The 12,845-nt window shown below is 41.7% G+C and overlaps 2 protein-coding genes across 5 annotated transcripts in view; one reads left to right on the top strand and one right to left on the bottom strand.

The window, feature by feature from the left end:
- The first annotated feature begins 185 nt into the window (after positions 1–185).
- The window catches only part of igsf8 (immunoglobulin superfamily, member 8), a 54,462-nt gene continuing 41,802 nt past the window's right edge, over positions 186–12,845 (top strand). The window contains exon 1 of one of the 3 annotated variants that reach the window (XM_074642857.1): positions 186–298. The gene's annotated coding sequence lies outside the window, so the exon portion shown is untranslated. The remainder of the gene's footprint in view (positions 299–12,845) is intronic. The other 2 variants (XM_074642842.1, XM_074642867.1) reach the window with 2 other exon arrangements.
- Positions 6,772–11,263, bottom strand: sp7 (Sp7 transcription factor). 2 transcript variants are annotated; one of them, XM_074642961.1, is made up of 2 exons: positions 11,087–11,263; positions 6,772–9,522 (listed from the first exon to the last, which is right to left on the bottom strand). In XM_074642961.1, the coding sequence occupies exons 1-2, from the start codon at positions 11,120–11,122 to the stop codon at positions 8,170–8,172; spliced, it is 1,389 nt and encodes a 462-aa protein (XP_074499062.1). In that variant the 5' UTR covers positions 11,123–11,263; the 3' UTR covers positions 6,772–8,169. The 2 variants fall into 2 exon arrangements, with proteins under 2 accessions (XP_074499062.1, XP_074499071.1); XM_074642970.1 differs by having other exon boundaries at positions 11,102–11,263.

The raw sequence follows: 12,845 nt of genomic DNA, 5'->3' as shown, positions 1-12,845 counted from the left end.
TGTAGCACACTTTATAGTTTATGAAAGTACACTTTAAAGTATACTCTCAGTAAACTACTAGTTTTTAGCCAACTTATTTTGGCAAATGATCCTCTTCACGATTGTATATTATTAATGTTGCATGCAGGAATTTCTGAACTAAAAACAACACAAACATACTTTAAACGTACTATACAAGTGTTGTTGTTGTTGTTGTTGTTTTGCAGGTAGCTGAAATGCTGACATGTTCAAACTGCAGCTGTCAAGACAACTGCACTGGATGAAAAAAGTAGGCCTACCAGAACATGGAAGTATTCAGGTAAGTGTCAGTACCAACTGTACTTGAGAAAATGTTAGTTTGTGTGAGCGATAATGTTTTCTGCGTGAATAGCTAGTTGAACTGGACGGTTCTCTTAATTATAGGCTACTATAGCAATAAAAGAGCATTTGTTTGGCTCATATTGCATCTTTCATTGCATTCGGTCTCTCAATGCAATAATGTGTTCTGACTAAAAGCAACCAGAAGAGGGTGACAGTCGGTCACTGATCTGCCCATCTGACAAGCCTCTCTGTCGGGGCTTTGATAGTACTCTGGGGCCTTGGGCTGGCACCTGTCTTCTCCACTATAGACCAACACAGGGAATTTCACTACTTTGGTAGAATGACCATCCTAAAGCTAAAAACGAGGGTTTGGACCCAGATTAACTGTGGTGTGTCAAAATACATACAAAGATAATAATCTCTATAATAACAACAAATGTAATGTGTACATCACCTTTCAAAACAAAGGTATAAGATGTTTTACATGGAGAAAAAAAAATCAAGATTATTCAATAAAATAAAATCAGGCATTTAAAATGCAAAAAAAAAGTCTAATCATCAGCGGTGCTACACATTGTAAAAAGAAAGAGCAACACTATGAAATAAGCACACACAGGTAAGAATCTGTTGAAAAGACAATAGACCTATATGCAGTATATATAGCCTGCATGGCATGACCAAACTTTACCCTTTAGTGTGTGTGTTGTGGGTTTTATTTATAGTGTAAATAGAAAAAGATTAAAGCTAGAGTAGGTAATTTTCTTCAAAATTTTTTTTTGTTTTATTAGTTGAAATTCTCATTACATCCCAACAGCAATCAATGAATCAAATGCTCTGACAAAAATCCGGTATCTGTGACTGTCAAAGGACTGTCATGTGCCTGTCCGATCATTTCATTGGACGGACGGCCTGCTACCTGCGCACAGTCTCACACTCATTGCGCGTCATCAGATTCTTCCACAAGCTGCTAGCTTGACAGCTGTGACTACTAACAATAGCCGTGTTTATTATTTACTTTCATAATGATAATTTTGGGTGAGTGGCTCCAGAGGAAGGTCTGAACAGACAGACTATCTGTTGCCAAATTGGCGACTTTCTCGCTGGATTTAGCAACATTTCAAACTTGTGTTCAAGCTACTTTCATTGGAAAAGAGTTGGCAACATTGGTCTGGGCTTTTCGGTTGGATAATTTAAAAAATGTAGCGTACTCTTGCTAGTTTCTTAAGATTACCAACCCTAGCTTTAAGGACCTACAGCTCTTATTTTGTTGGAGTTTATTTGCTTAGTTTGGATGCCTCTACCTTGGTGAATACCCTGCGGAGTCGTGCGGACCCTTAAAATCCTTTGGACCCAAAAGTTCAGAACCTCCTGTCCAACTAATACAGCCGCACTTCCATAAAATATTTCAGTGCATTTTCCACCTTTCCATCATTTTATTTATTTCTGTGGCTTGACAATTAGTCCCGTGATGGTGTGCTCGTAAACCCCTGCTGGCCACCGTTGAAATAGTGCTTGGGTTCTGATGGCTTCATCCACTGGCATCAGCGAGTCGGTGTGGAGAAGCGCATTTTGCCAAGTGCAACACAAAGTGAACCGGCCATGACAATGAGTGAAGTTGTCTCCCATTTAAACCCCCAAACCTACAATCAAAGCACCATGATTTATCTGTAACCAGAGCATACCCCCTCGACTCATTATTCATACTTTCAGCGTTAATTCGCCTTGTTCGCCGGGTCTTCTTTTGTCAGTTGAAAGCCCAAATTTATTGACCTATAACGTGATAATGTAAGTGTTTTATTGAGCCTGCGGTTAAATCCCTGACTGAATGAGATCAGAATTGAATACTGTCTTACAGTACATCCAAAAATGTATGCACACATTGACACACACACATCCACAAACACACTTTCCTTTCCCCTGTCTTGGCCTGGCGCATTAGTATGTGTGGTTCTTTGGTTGCCAAAGTCATCAGTAGATATCTTCAAGCATGGAGCTGTATGAATGCTCTTTTTCCCCTCCTTCCACAATATGATGTGTTTCCTTTTTTGTGTGTGTTTTGATCCCTCTCTTGCAGCCAAGCTGTGCTGTGGTGAGGCGCGGGTTCGAGTGGCGCTCCTGTGTTATTTTTGGCAGCAGCAGTGGTTGGTGGCTGTTGGGGAGAGAGGAGACAGAAGGGGGATAGCATGAAGCCCAAAAAACCGAGGCTGTTTTAGGGATTTTTGTCTGAAGGAATTGCTTTGTAATGATCAGAAACTCATTATGGATGTGTGTAAATACACACACACAGAAAAAGACTGGTATGCACATTTGTTCATTTAGCACTTCACAAACACCTCATATACATGTTCTCATTCACAGACCACACACTCAGAGTTGCTAAATTGCTTAACATGTGAAATGCTTAGTTGTTTTTTTATAGAATCCAACACCATCCACATATGATGGACATTTAAATCCGCCAGCACATTTAAATGTCTGGCCCTTATTTATTTTTCTCAGTTACTCGGTTCCTTCACATGGGAACTATTTCTTGTTTGTCAACCACTTTTGGTAAAGCTCTCTCTCTCTCCTCTGTGGGAGTCAGTCTGAGACACGCCGCCCGCTCAAGCAACATGCAGTGTCAGACATTCACGCTCCTCCTCTCTACGCTTCTGAAAACACCATTTGAAAAAGATTTTCTCCAACTCTATTCTTGGCCACAGATCAAGAGAACGTTATTACTCGACTTTATTTATTTATATATTGTGGTGGTAATGTGTGTGAACGTATGCGTGCGTGCATGTGTGTGCGGGTGAGTGATATGTAATTGTGTATGTATGTGTGTTAACCCACAAAGATATTTCAATTTCTTCAGAATATTAAATAAACATGCAGCAGCAGCAGCAGCAGCTTCAGTGAAGCGCTGCCTGCCAGTGGGTTTTGGGTTGGATGGGTGGCGGTGCTGGTGGTGAAGGGGGAGAGGGGGTTTGTGGCCGTGGCTCTGGGGGGGTGAGGCAGCTCATGGTCAGGGCCCCCGCCGGACACACTGGCGCCTCGCGCTGGAGGACTTCTGAACCACCACACTCCTCCACCAAAACCCTGCCAACCCTGGCTCCCTGCTCCCGCTTCCAACCCAAATCACTCAGTTCTCTTTCTGCATTTTGACTCTCTCTCTCTCTCTTACTGTCTCTCTCTCTTCTCCCTCCTTCCTCCTTTTTCCTTCTTCAGTTTCCTCATCCAGTTGATCCAAATCCAGATTCATTTGCTATTTGGCCGCCTTCTCTTTTCTCACTTACCGCTCTACTTTTAGTGGCAGCTCTATCTGATTGTGTTTTCTCTACCTTTTCTTCTGAGCGCTTTGTGTCTCTCTGAAATCCCTTCACTTAAAATGTTCCAAGGAAGTATTTAGTGGCTTGAAAAAGGCAAACAAGAATGGTTTGGGCTGTACGTCAGTCAGAATACCATCATACCATGAAGATAGCAAGCATTTTCGAAAGGAAAGAACAGTTTATGGGTGCTTTAGATATTTGTAAGGCTATTAGGTTATAATTGGCCATCAAATGTTTTCCAACCATCTCCAAGAGATATAATGGTATTCCTCTTGTCAATGAATAAAACAAAACCTTCTATTGTGGTCAAAATGAAGTGAACCACACCAGCTTTACTGCATATGCTCTCACTATAGATCCCCTTAGGTGAATCTGAAAGCTGTATGTAAAATTAATCATTTGTCATGTATGATGAGAAATACTTGTGATCACCGATTAAGAGCCAAAGCATGTACTTTATTCATGCCTTGTGGGCAAATGTGGTTATTAAAAAAAAAGAAATCCTTACTGCACCTACTGCTGCGCATAATTGAATTATGGATGTCAAACATCTTGAGTAGAGTGGATGTGTCTTTATGTGTCACACATGCAATTTTCTTAACTTAATTTTCCCCTGGAAGCAATTTGTCATCCGGAGGCCATTAAATGGGAAGCATATTATCTTTTTAAAGGGGCACAGAGTCACCCACAACCCTCCCACAGTTCCTATAAACAAAATGGCCTCATTTGGTGCCGCATTTGGAGCATCGGGCAGCGAGGGAGGACTCCCTTTTAAACTTTTAAAGGCCGTTCTGGGATAGAAAAGGGCCGTGGCATTGTATGATTCGAGTGGGAAATATGAAAAGCACTCCCAAAAGTGAGAGGGTGGTCTAACCTCCATCACCGATGTGATAATGACTCAGCGAGGAGAGACGATAGGATGCAGTGCTGCAAGATGCAAGAGTGTTGCATCAGCTGGACTTAATTCATGTTGCCACAATGTGAGTTTACGGCATACATGAAGAAAAGCATTTAATCACGGCGGCACATCTGTTGTACTTGTCTGTAACATGTGTCTTTTCCTGACAAATGTTAAATGATGGCTAAAGATGATAAGCAAAGTCGACACATCTGCATGGTAGCCTGACCTTTTTACCTCTTGCCCTCTCTTATCTGTTATGTTTTCCTCTTCAACCCCTTTTATATAGCCTGACCTCTCCTTCTCTTCAGGTCATGTTGTGGTTCACTCAGGTCGGTTTATCTTTCCCCTTTACAAAAAAGCCTTAACTTGTTTTTACTTAAGGCCTGAGTGCTGCGCCTCGGGGCGTGCTGACATTCTTTTCCCTTTTTGTTCCCCCGCTCGGCCACAGAGACCCAGTCACACCTGCAAACACCTGTGCTTTTGTCCCACTTCAAACCCCCCCCCTTACCGCCCTGCGCTCCCTATGCCTGTGGCTACGTCAGAGCACAGTCCCATTGTTTTGCTCGACCATTCAGTTAGGACCAGATAATAACAGGAAAAGGAGATTCATTAGCATTTGTTTCAACACATCATGATGAGTTGTTCTCTCATTGGAAACAGCTGGAATCTCACAAACTCGCTGGAGTAGTTCATTAAGTTTATGTAACTCATCAAGCCTAAAGTAAACACTGTTTTAAAATTGCTCCTTCGTGTTAGTCGGGTTGGAAATGGGCTGTGTGATGGTTTTAACTCGTGTTTCTGGGAACAACCTTTTTAGCCCTATAACAAGTCTGTGCGTTGCAGTGATTTGTTTCTGTAAATGGAGTACAGGGGCATGAGTGGGCAAACCATATGAAACAGATTCTTCTTCTGCCCCTACGTGTCACTCCATGTATATTTTTTTTGTCTTTTTATGACCTTATTTGAAGCAACACTTAATGTTTCCTGGCTTCCTAAATAAAAGAAGTAAAAATAAAGTTAAGGCTACAGTATGCCACCACCACTGCTAGGGGAGTGTATTTTAGTAAATACCAGTAGCAGCAGAGGTTTTTAAAGCCACTGACCGTCTTCTTAACCCCCCCACCCTCGCTCACTGGCCTGACACACCCTACCCATACCCCATTCCCACTGTTTGCCTTTTATGTTGTGGACTCGACCGTGCGCCCACTTCAGACCACCATAAACATGTCGGTCCCTGATGACAGAGTCGGCCCCGGGACGTTTTATATAAATTGACCTCAACTACAGCTCATTAGAAGCCCTAAATTGGAACCATGCAGCCTGGGAAGTGTAAATGTTACAACAGGAGGAGAGTCGGTAGCTTCAGGGGGGCTCCAGCTGCACAAGTCTTCACTGCTGTGATGAAACTCTTTACTTTTACATTAAAAAAAAATTATATTGTTGTTTTTTTAGAACTGGTAATATCATGTAGTTTAAAAGGATGTTGGGAAGAAGGATTTGAACACATTTCTTTACATGCTTATCATCTATTTCAACCATCACCTGTTGGTTATTAACATATTATAAAGATTCAGTCTTTGGATAAATATTTTTCTGGTGCTAGCACATCTGTTGTAGGCTTCATTTAGTCTTTCCTGAGGCTATCGCTCTTTTAACGCTGAGTGGTTAGTCCACTCGCCTCAAGTATTTTTATTAGTCTGCAATATAACCTGAATGACCTGACTGGACACAAGTTCCACTTGTCGTGACTTTAACTCTTTAACTGGTCGTCAACAGTGGCAGCACGGTCTCAAAGAGTAAACTATACTTGATGGTCAGCTCTGCAGTCAAATCTCCACATCACGTCTTTCGTCCTGCATCCCGCCTTAATTGGGATCCTTTGTTTGACCGCCTCCCTCAATAAACAATACAACCACAGCTCCCCTGTCCTAATCCCCTCTTCTCCTCTCTCCTGACTCTGCTGGAGCATCGCTCGCAGTAATTACCCCTCTCGAGCTGCAGAGTGGAGTAATTGTCTTGAGTGTGTAACTACAGTGGCTCTCTGAAAGGGGGTCATTGTGTGGAGTTAAGACCTCACTTCAGTGGACGGCTTTGTTTGCGCTGCAAAAGATAATGAAAGTATTTGGTTGGCCATGGTGAGGTGGAAATATAGTAAGATAAAGAACAACAGTGAGCGAGGAGAAGAGGGGATGAGGTGTGGAGGAGCGACTGCTTTTCATTTTATGCATTTGAAAACACGGAATAACACCAGTAGAGAACATACTTTTGAAATTTCTTTACTTTTGAAAGCACCAAAATTGTCATGATTTCACACCATGACTTTTACAACATGTTTCCCTTTAGGTTTAAGGCTTTATCACTATTTACAGTATCTTATAAACTCATTTCACAACAAGTTAGAAAACAGTGGTAGTTCAATTCTAAAATGAGCAAAATTTAGCTCTAGTGTTTCTTTATAGTGATGCATGATGATGATGATGAGATCTGTTTCATCTTGGAAAGTTACATAAAACATAGAAAACACATAAAAAAAAGTAGAAAAATAACACACCTAACAATATCTATATATTGTTGTAAATATATAGTATTTACACACAAGACCTTATTAATCATTACTTTGCCAGGTGTGGAAGATTTCACAATTCAAAGATTATATAGAAATAGTTTACACGCACATCTAACTTCAAGATCTATAAATAAATCTTTAAAAACATAGCCCCCTAAACTCCACATTATAACTAATAAATAAGAAAAAAAAGTCTTAATTTAATGCATTTAATTTTCTTATTGGCCAGCTTCAACCATCTAGCGTTTATTTAGGCACTATATTTCCTGCAGGGTGCAAGATAATCTCCCATGTGTATAATTTAAGACATAAATTAGATTATTTATGTAAATATGAAATTAAATTAGACATAGTAAAAAGAAAACAAAAGTGAAATGCAAAACCTTTTACATCAAAACGTCTTGGCAACAAGAAGCAGTAAGTAAGACTGTCCATTGATTGTTTCAAGAATAATGAATAAGTATCAAAGTACAGCTGTAAATCTGATTTTTCTCCAGGCATGCAATGCTCCATCAGCTCCACCATCTTAACCATAAGTCTCCTTCTAAAACTACTTTCCTTTTGCGGCTTCAGAGCTCTTTTCCTTCTGCTTTCGCAGATTAAATTTCCCCAGTGGTTTGTCTCATTTGAAAGGCAGAAAATGTGTGCATGAGTGTGTTTACTTGTACTTATATATGGGTGTGTGCGTGCATATGCATTATACTGTATATGCTTGCACATTTGTTCATAGTTATTTGAAATAACTTATTTATGTTCTTGTGTATGTGCACATGCACGTGTTATATTTGTTTCCATGTACATCATGGCTGGGTTTCTCATATGGATGTGTGTTTTCCTGCATACATTTGTGCATTGATGTGTGTTTGCAGGCTTGCTCATATGTGTGTGTGTGTGTGGTCCAGAGAAAATGAAGTGATTGCTACCTGCAACATCCTCAGTCATTTATCATATCAAGTCTTTTCAAACATGTTCTGATATCCTTTGTATGTCTTGAAACAAAATTCTGTCTTTTCTTATTTAAAAGGTGAATTATTTCCACCATAAAAACCAAACCCACACGTCTCAAACACTACTGGATAGAAGACTTAATGAAGTCAGATCTCCAACAGTCCACTGCTGTTCTCCACTCCGTTAGGTGTGCCAGTCTTCTCATCTCCGTTGGTGATTTGGTCAGCGACAGGGTTGGTGGGTACAGCGCTGGCGTTGAGCTCTGTGGTCTCCTCGCTCCGAGGGTCTGTCTCTCCCTCCACGGCCACAGCTTTCCCCTGCATTGCAGAGTCCGCGTGGGTCTTCTGGTGCTTGGAGAGGTGGTCGCTGCGCGTGAAACGCTTGTTGCACAGTAGACAGGTGAACTTCTTCTCCCTTGTGTGGGTGCGCACGTGCCTCTCCAGTTCGTCCGAGCGGGTGAAACGCTTCCCGCAGAACAGCCAGTTGCAAACAAAGGGCCGCTCGCCGGTGTGCCAGCGCAGGTGGGCTTTGAGGTGGGAGGCCTTGCCGTAGACTTTACCGCAGCCTGGGATGTGGCAGCTGTGGACCGGCTTCTTCCTCAGGGATGCGGCCGAGGCCCCCAGCCTCTCCAGCTCCTGGCAGTTGGGGCAGTCACATGAGGACCTGGTGGGCGCACCGCCTCCGCTGTAGCCCCCTGATCCCCTGGCAGGCTTTAGGCCCATTTGACTCTCAATCATCCCTGCACCTGGCACGGGCTTGGGCTTGTACATGTCCTGGGGCAGCATGTGCTGAGAGGGCTGGAGGAGGTGTGAGGAGGAGCCCAGGCCCACAGATGGGTACTGAGCTGGGTTGAGTGGCGTAAAGTCGGTGCTGTAACTGGGCAGCTGTGGGCTAAGGGAGTTCTGGGGTGCAACAGGCTGCAGGGAGGCCTGGAGACCTCCGTCCGCCTGTTGCTGGGATGATGACAGCCAGTTGGAGTTGGGGTGGACATCCCACCAGGAGGATGTGGCGTTAGCTGGAGCAGCAGTAATGCCAGGGTGGATACCGGCTTTATACCAGGAGCCATATGGGTGTGTCATATCCAGTGAGGTATAGACACTCGTGAGGCAGTCGGCCGTAGCGTGGGCCTTGGACACTAAAAGAGACGGGTCCTGGGAGATGGAGGTTTGGAAGGAGTGGGAGAAGGGGTTATATTCGGTAGTGTAGCCTCCGGCTGAAGGAGGGGGGCTCCCAGTGGGGGTAAGCAGCCCGCCACCACCTCCTCCTACTCCAGATGTGGTGAAGGAGCCAGTGTAGGAGTCCGCCAGGCCACTGCCGTCTGCGGTCCGCCCGTTCTTAGCTGTCTGAAGGTCAGAGGTCATGATGTAGGGCTTCTTTAGTGGAGTAGCGCTGCCGATCTTACCGGGTGTAGCCGAATCCCTGACGGGGCTTGTGCTGCCAAACTTGTTACAGGTAGCAGTTAACATAGCCAAAGGACTGGAGCCATAGCGTGTGTCTTCCTGGGGAGGAGACAAGGCAGAAAATGAGACTGTCTGTCTGCAGGAAATGGCTGCTTGCTGCTGCTGCTCCTGTCAGTGTCAACTCTAATAAAAAACTCATGTCAGGCTGCCACCGCTGGTTTTTCCTGCTCTCTCCGTTTTCAAAGTGGTCGGGGGCAATTTCAATGTTTACGCTTACATAGGGTTCTGCTCTGCCCAGCAAAGGAGGAATTCCCTTACTCTTTTGTTTCACTTAAACCACAAGCTACTCTTCATTTTGCATTCATGTTTGCTTTAAACTTTTACGCCCTGTCTTCACGGTCTCCAATATACATAAACATACAATGTTAATCATGTGTAGGCGCTGTTCTATTGACTGTAACTGTGTCTCGCTCATGGCAGATGCAGATATCTTTCTTATGGTACAACAACAGTCTCACTATTGTTCTGTTTCTTTTTCTTACAGATTTTGTACCATTGTGTCTGTTTATCATCATGTTGATGGGCAATCTATGACATTAATGTAAATATTCAGAATCTTCCCTTTTAGAAAACAAAACATTTTCCATTTTTCACTAACAAAGGAATTTAACTTTACATAAAAAAATATATATTTAATGTAATAATTCCCTTTTCCAAGTGTCAGGTAGCTAAACGCCATAGCACAACATATCAGACGCGTGCGTCTGTCTTTGCTGCCACACACTGCACAACTGGATAATGAAAAATCACTATTATATTTCCATAGAACTTTATGGTGTTTCTTCAATACGTAACAGTTAGTTTACTGACGTTATTGTACTTTAAATTGTATGTTACCTGCTGTGGTACAAATATAGGTCTATTGTGATAAACCTATGGGTAATAAATATATTGTGAAGTTTTCAGTCCAGGCGCGCTACATCTCTTTTTATTAATCCTAGCCTGTAACTTTGAATAAGTGTGAATAGAATATTATTATATATCTTGAAGACATGAATCACTTCCATTCAGACTGACTCTCCATTCAGAGGTGATTAGTAGTTATCTCCTTCTCCTCCAACCAGCCCCGGGGTCAGCCCAGTTTTCAGGTTAATCATGTTTCATCACAGACTTGTAGGTCTGGTATACTGCCCCTACTATCCCTGCTGCTGTGCTCTTACATCCACTGACATCTGCACTTCTCATGGATGTGACATAACTTACTAAATTATCTTTATAATTTTCTGTTTGCTCATAGGATTATAGCATTATGCCTGGAGAAAATGTAAATCCCAGGCTTATGCAAAGATGAACAGAGGTTGAAATGTGAGTTGTAAAGTTTCATGGACTCTGTCAGCAGTTCACCCTTGAATTGCTTTAAATCCCCTGCCGTTAAGACCACAGATCTTTCTTTGTTAATGCACATTATTCTTTTCATTATCCTGTCATGTCACAGATTTTTAATCAGTCATATATTATTCTTCATATAACTTCAGATACCTTCAAACCAAACTTCAACTTACAACTGCAGGACTTTAATATAAACTCTAGCTGGGATTTCAACAGCATTCACATCATAAAGGAGAGTTTAAAGGAACAAAGAAGAAGAAAAAAATCTACTTACAATTACATTCCCTACCTCCAGAATAGATGCGGCCATCCCTGAGAAACAAAATCCTAAGGAAGCTGAGGGGAGCGAGAGAAGCGCTGCTCTGAGTCCCGGGACAGTTTGGAAGAAGTTGGGCACTCACGCGGGGAAGTGTTTTGAGGCACAGGGAGCCCGCCCCCTAATTACAGGCTCTGGGCTCTTTGAAGACTCGCTAAGAGGCAATAAAAACCCAGAGATGGAGCAAACTGGAAGGAGATTGGTGGATAGAAAGAGGACATCCCACCTCCCCAAACGGAGAGTGTCGAATCATTTTTCAAGATAAATGCATGAATGGGTTACTCATCAATCACCATGTGGACATTATTTCAGTTTCACTGGCATTATTTTTTCCACTGGGATTAGTCCAGTGGAGTCGGAGGGGAAAGACTACAGTTTAACATCATCTCACGGAGAAGTATGTTGCCGGATAACAGATTTAGACGTGCTGTAAATTGTCTTCATGCTGTTAGACACATTACTATAGGAGCACCGTAAATAAGAAGTGAAAACCCGACTAAAGCTCTCCCCCGTTGTCCTCCTGAGGCAGGAAGAATAACAAAAGAACATGTACGCCACATAAATAAAGAAAAAAAATTAAGCAGACCGAGTCTGTGGTTTCCATCCGAGATTTTATTATTCTGGTTTCAACCCTCTCTCTGTTTCCAATATTCTTAAATGCAGTTAACTGCCTTTTGAGACATTAGCTGTAATGGTTAAAGAGACGGAGCTACAGAGACAAGCGAAGCAGGAAAGGACCAAGTCATCAAATAAAATAAAGAAGAGATTATCACATCACATAAAATGAATTCAAACGGCAATTCACGAGGGGGGAAAAGACTCGCAAGGATTGTTTCCTCCAGTAAGACGTTTGATGAAAAGAGGAAGAAATGAAAGAGGAAAGCTCACAGAAAGTCTTGCCAAAAGTGGTAATTCAAAATTGTCCAAATAACTTTCTGTCATTATTGATTTTTGAGTCTGGGATATAAATCTCTCAGAGGAAAACATGTATGGCCTAATTTTGGTGACTTGCCAACTTAAAATATATTTTGTCCCCAAACTCCATGTAAGCTAATGGCATTGGTCTCTGCCTGATAAACTAAATGTAAACCATTTTAAAATTACGACAAGAATCATAACTCCATACTGATTCATTATCAAGCTTTAGCTTTAACAAATACTCCAGGGAATTATTTAACTTTATTTTATTTAGATACTAAATAATCACACAAACCCACCAAAGATTTTGTATTGCGTACATTTATCAAATATTCATACATAGCAGAAACAAGCAAGTATATGTAAAAATATAGTCATAAAATTTATTAATTTTATACAACTTTATTCCTGTACAGTGTAACATCTGTGTCACAATGGTGGTGGTGTAAAAAGACATAATTCTTTGACAGTAAAGTATAATTTAAAAAAGAAAATAAATCTTTATTTAGTGAGAAAACAACATGCTTTTATTTCATAGGTTTAAAGTAATCTTATTTAATATGATATTATCAAACTGTGTGACATTTACAAACTGAAGATACATCTCAATAGATAGAATATATTGTGTCTGTCAGGTTTCTTATTTAAAATTTCAGTTTAGAATTTCGTTCGTTGGTCTAAAAAGTCAAAAAAGTCAACTCTCCGTCTCGGGTGAGACAGATTCTCAGCGCCTTTTTGTGGGCGTCTCGTTTTTCTGAAGGAGAGCACAGAAGATTAAAATTGTTGTCAAAAATAAACA

Source organism: Sebastes fasciatus, chromosome 1 (assembly GCF_043250625.1).
Source record: "Sebastes fasciatus isolate fSebFas1 chromosome 1, fSebFas1.pri, whole genome shotgun sequence".
In the NCBI taxonomy this organism is placed as follows: domain Eukaryota; kingdom Metazoa; phylum Chordata; class Actinopteri; order Perciformes; family Sebastidae; genus Sebastes; species Sebastes fasciatus.
The sequence above is the reverse complement of the archived record's forward strand: the minus strand, read 5'-3'. Positions and strand labels throughout refer to the sequence as shown.

Coding starts and splice junctions, on each gene's coding strand:
- sp7 (XM_074642961.1), bottom strand. CDS start 11,122: ATGGCCGCATCTATTCTGGAGGTAGGGAATGTAATT. Junction 9,523..11,086: donor TGGAGGTAGGGAATGTAATT/GTAAGTAGATTT, acceptor TCTCCTCCCCAG/GAAGACACACGCTATGGCTC.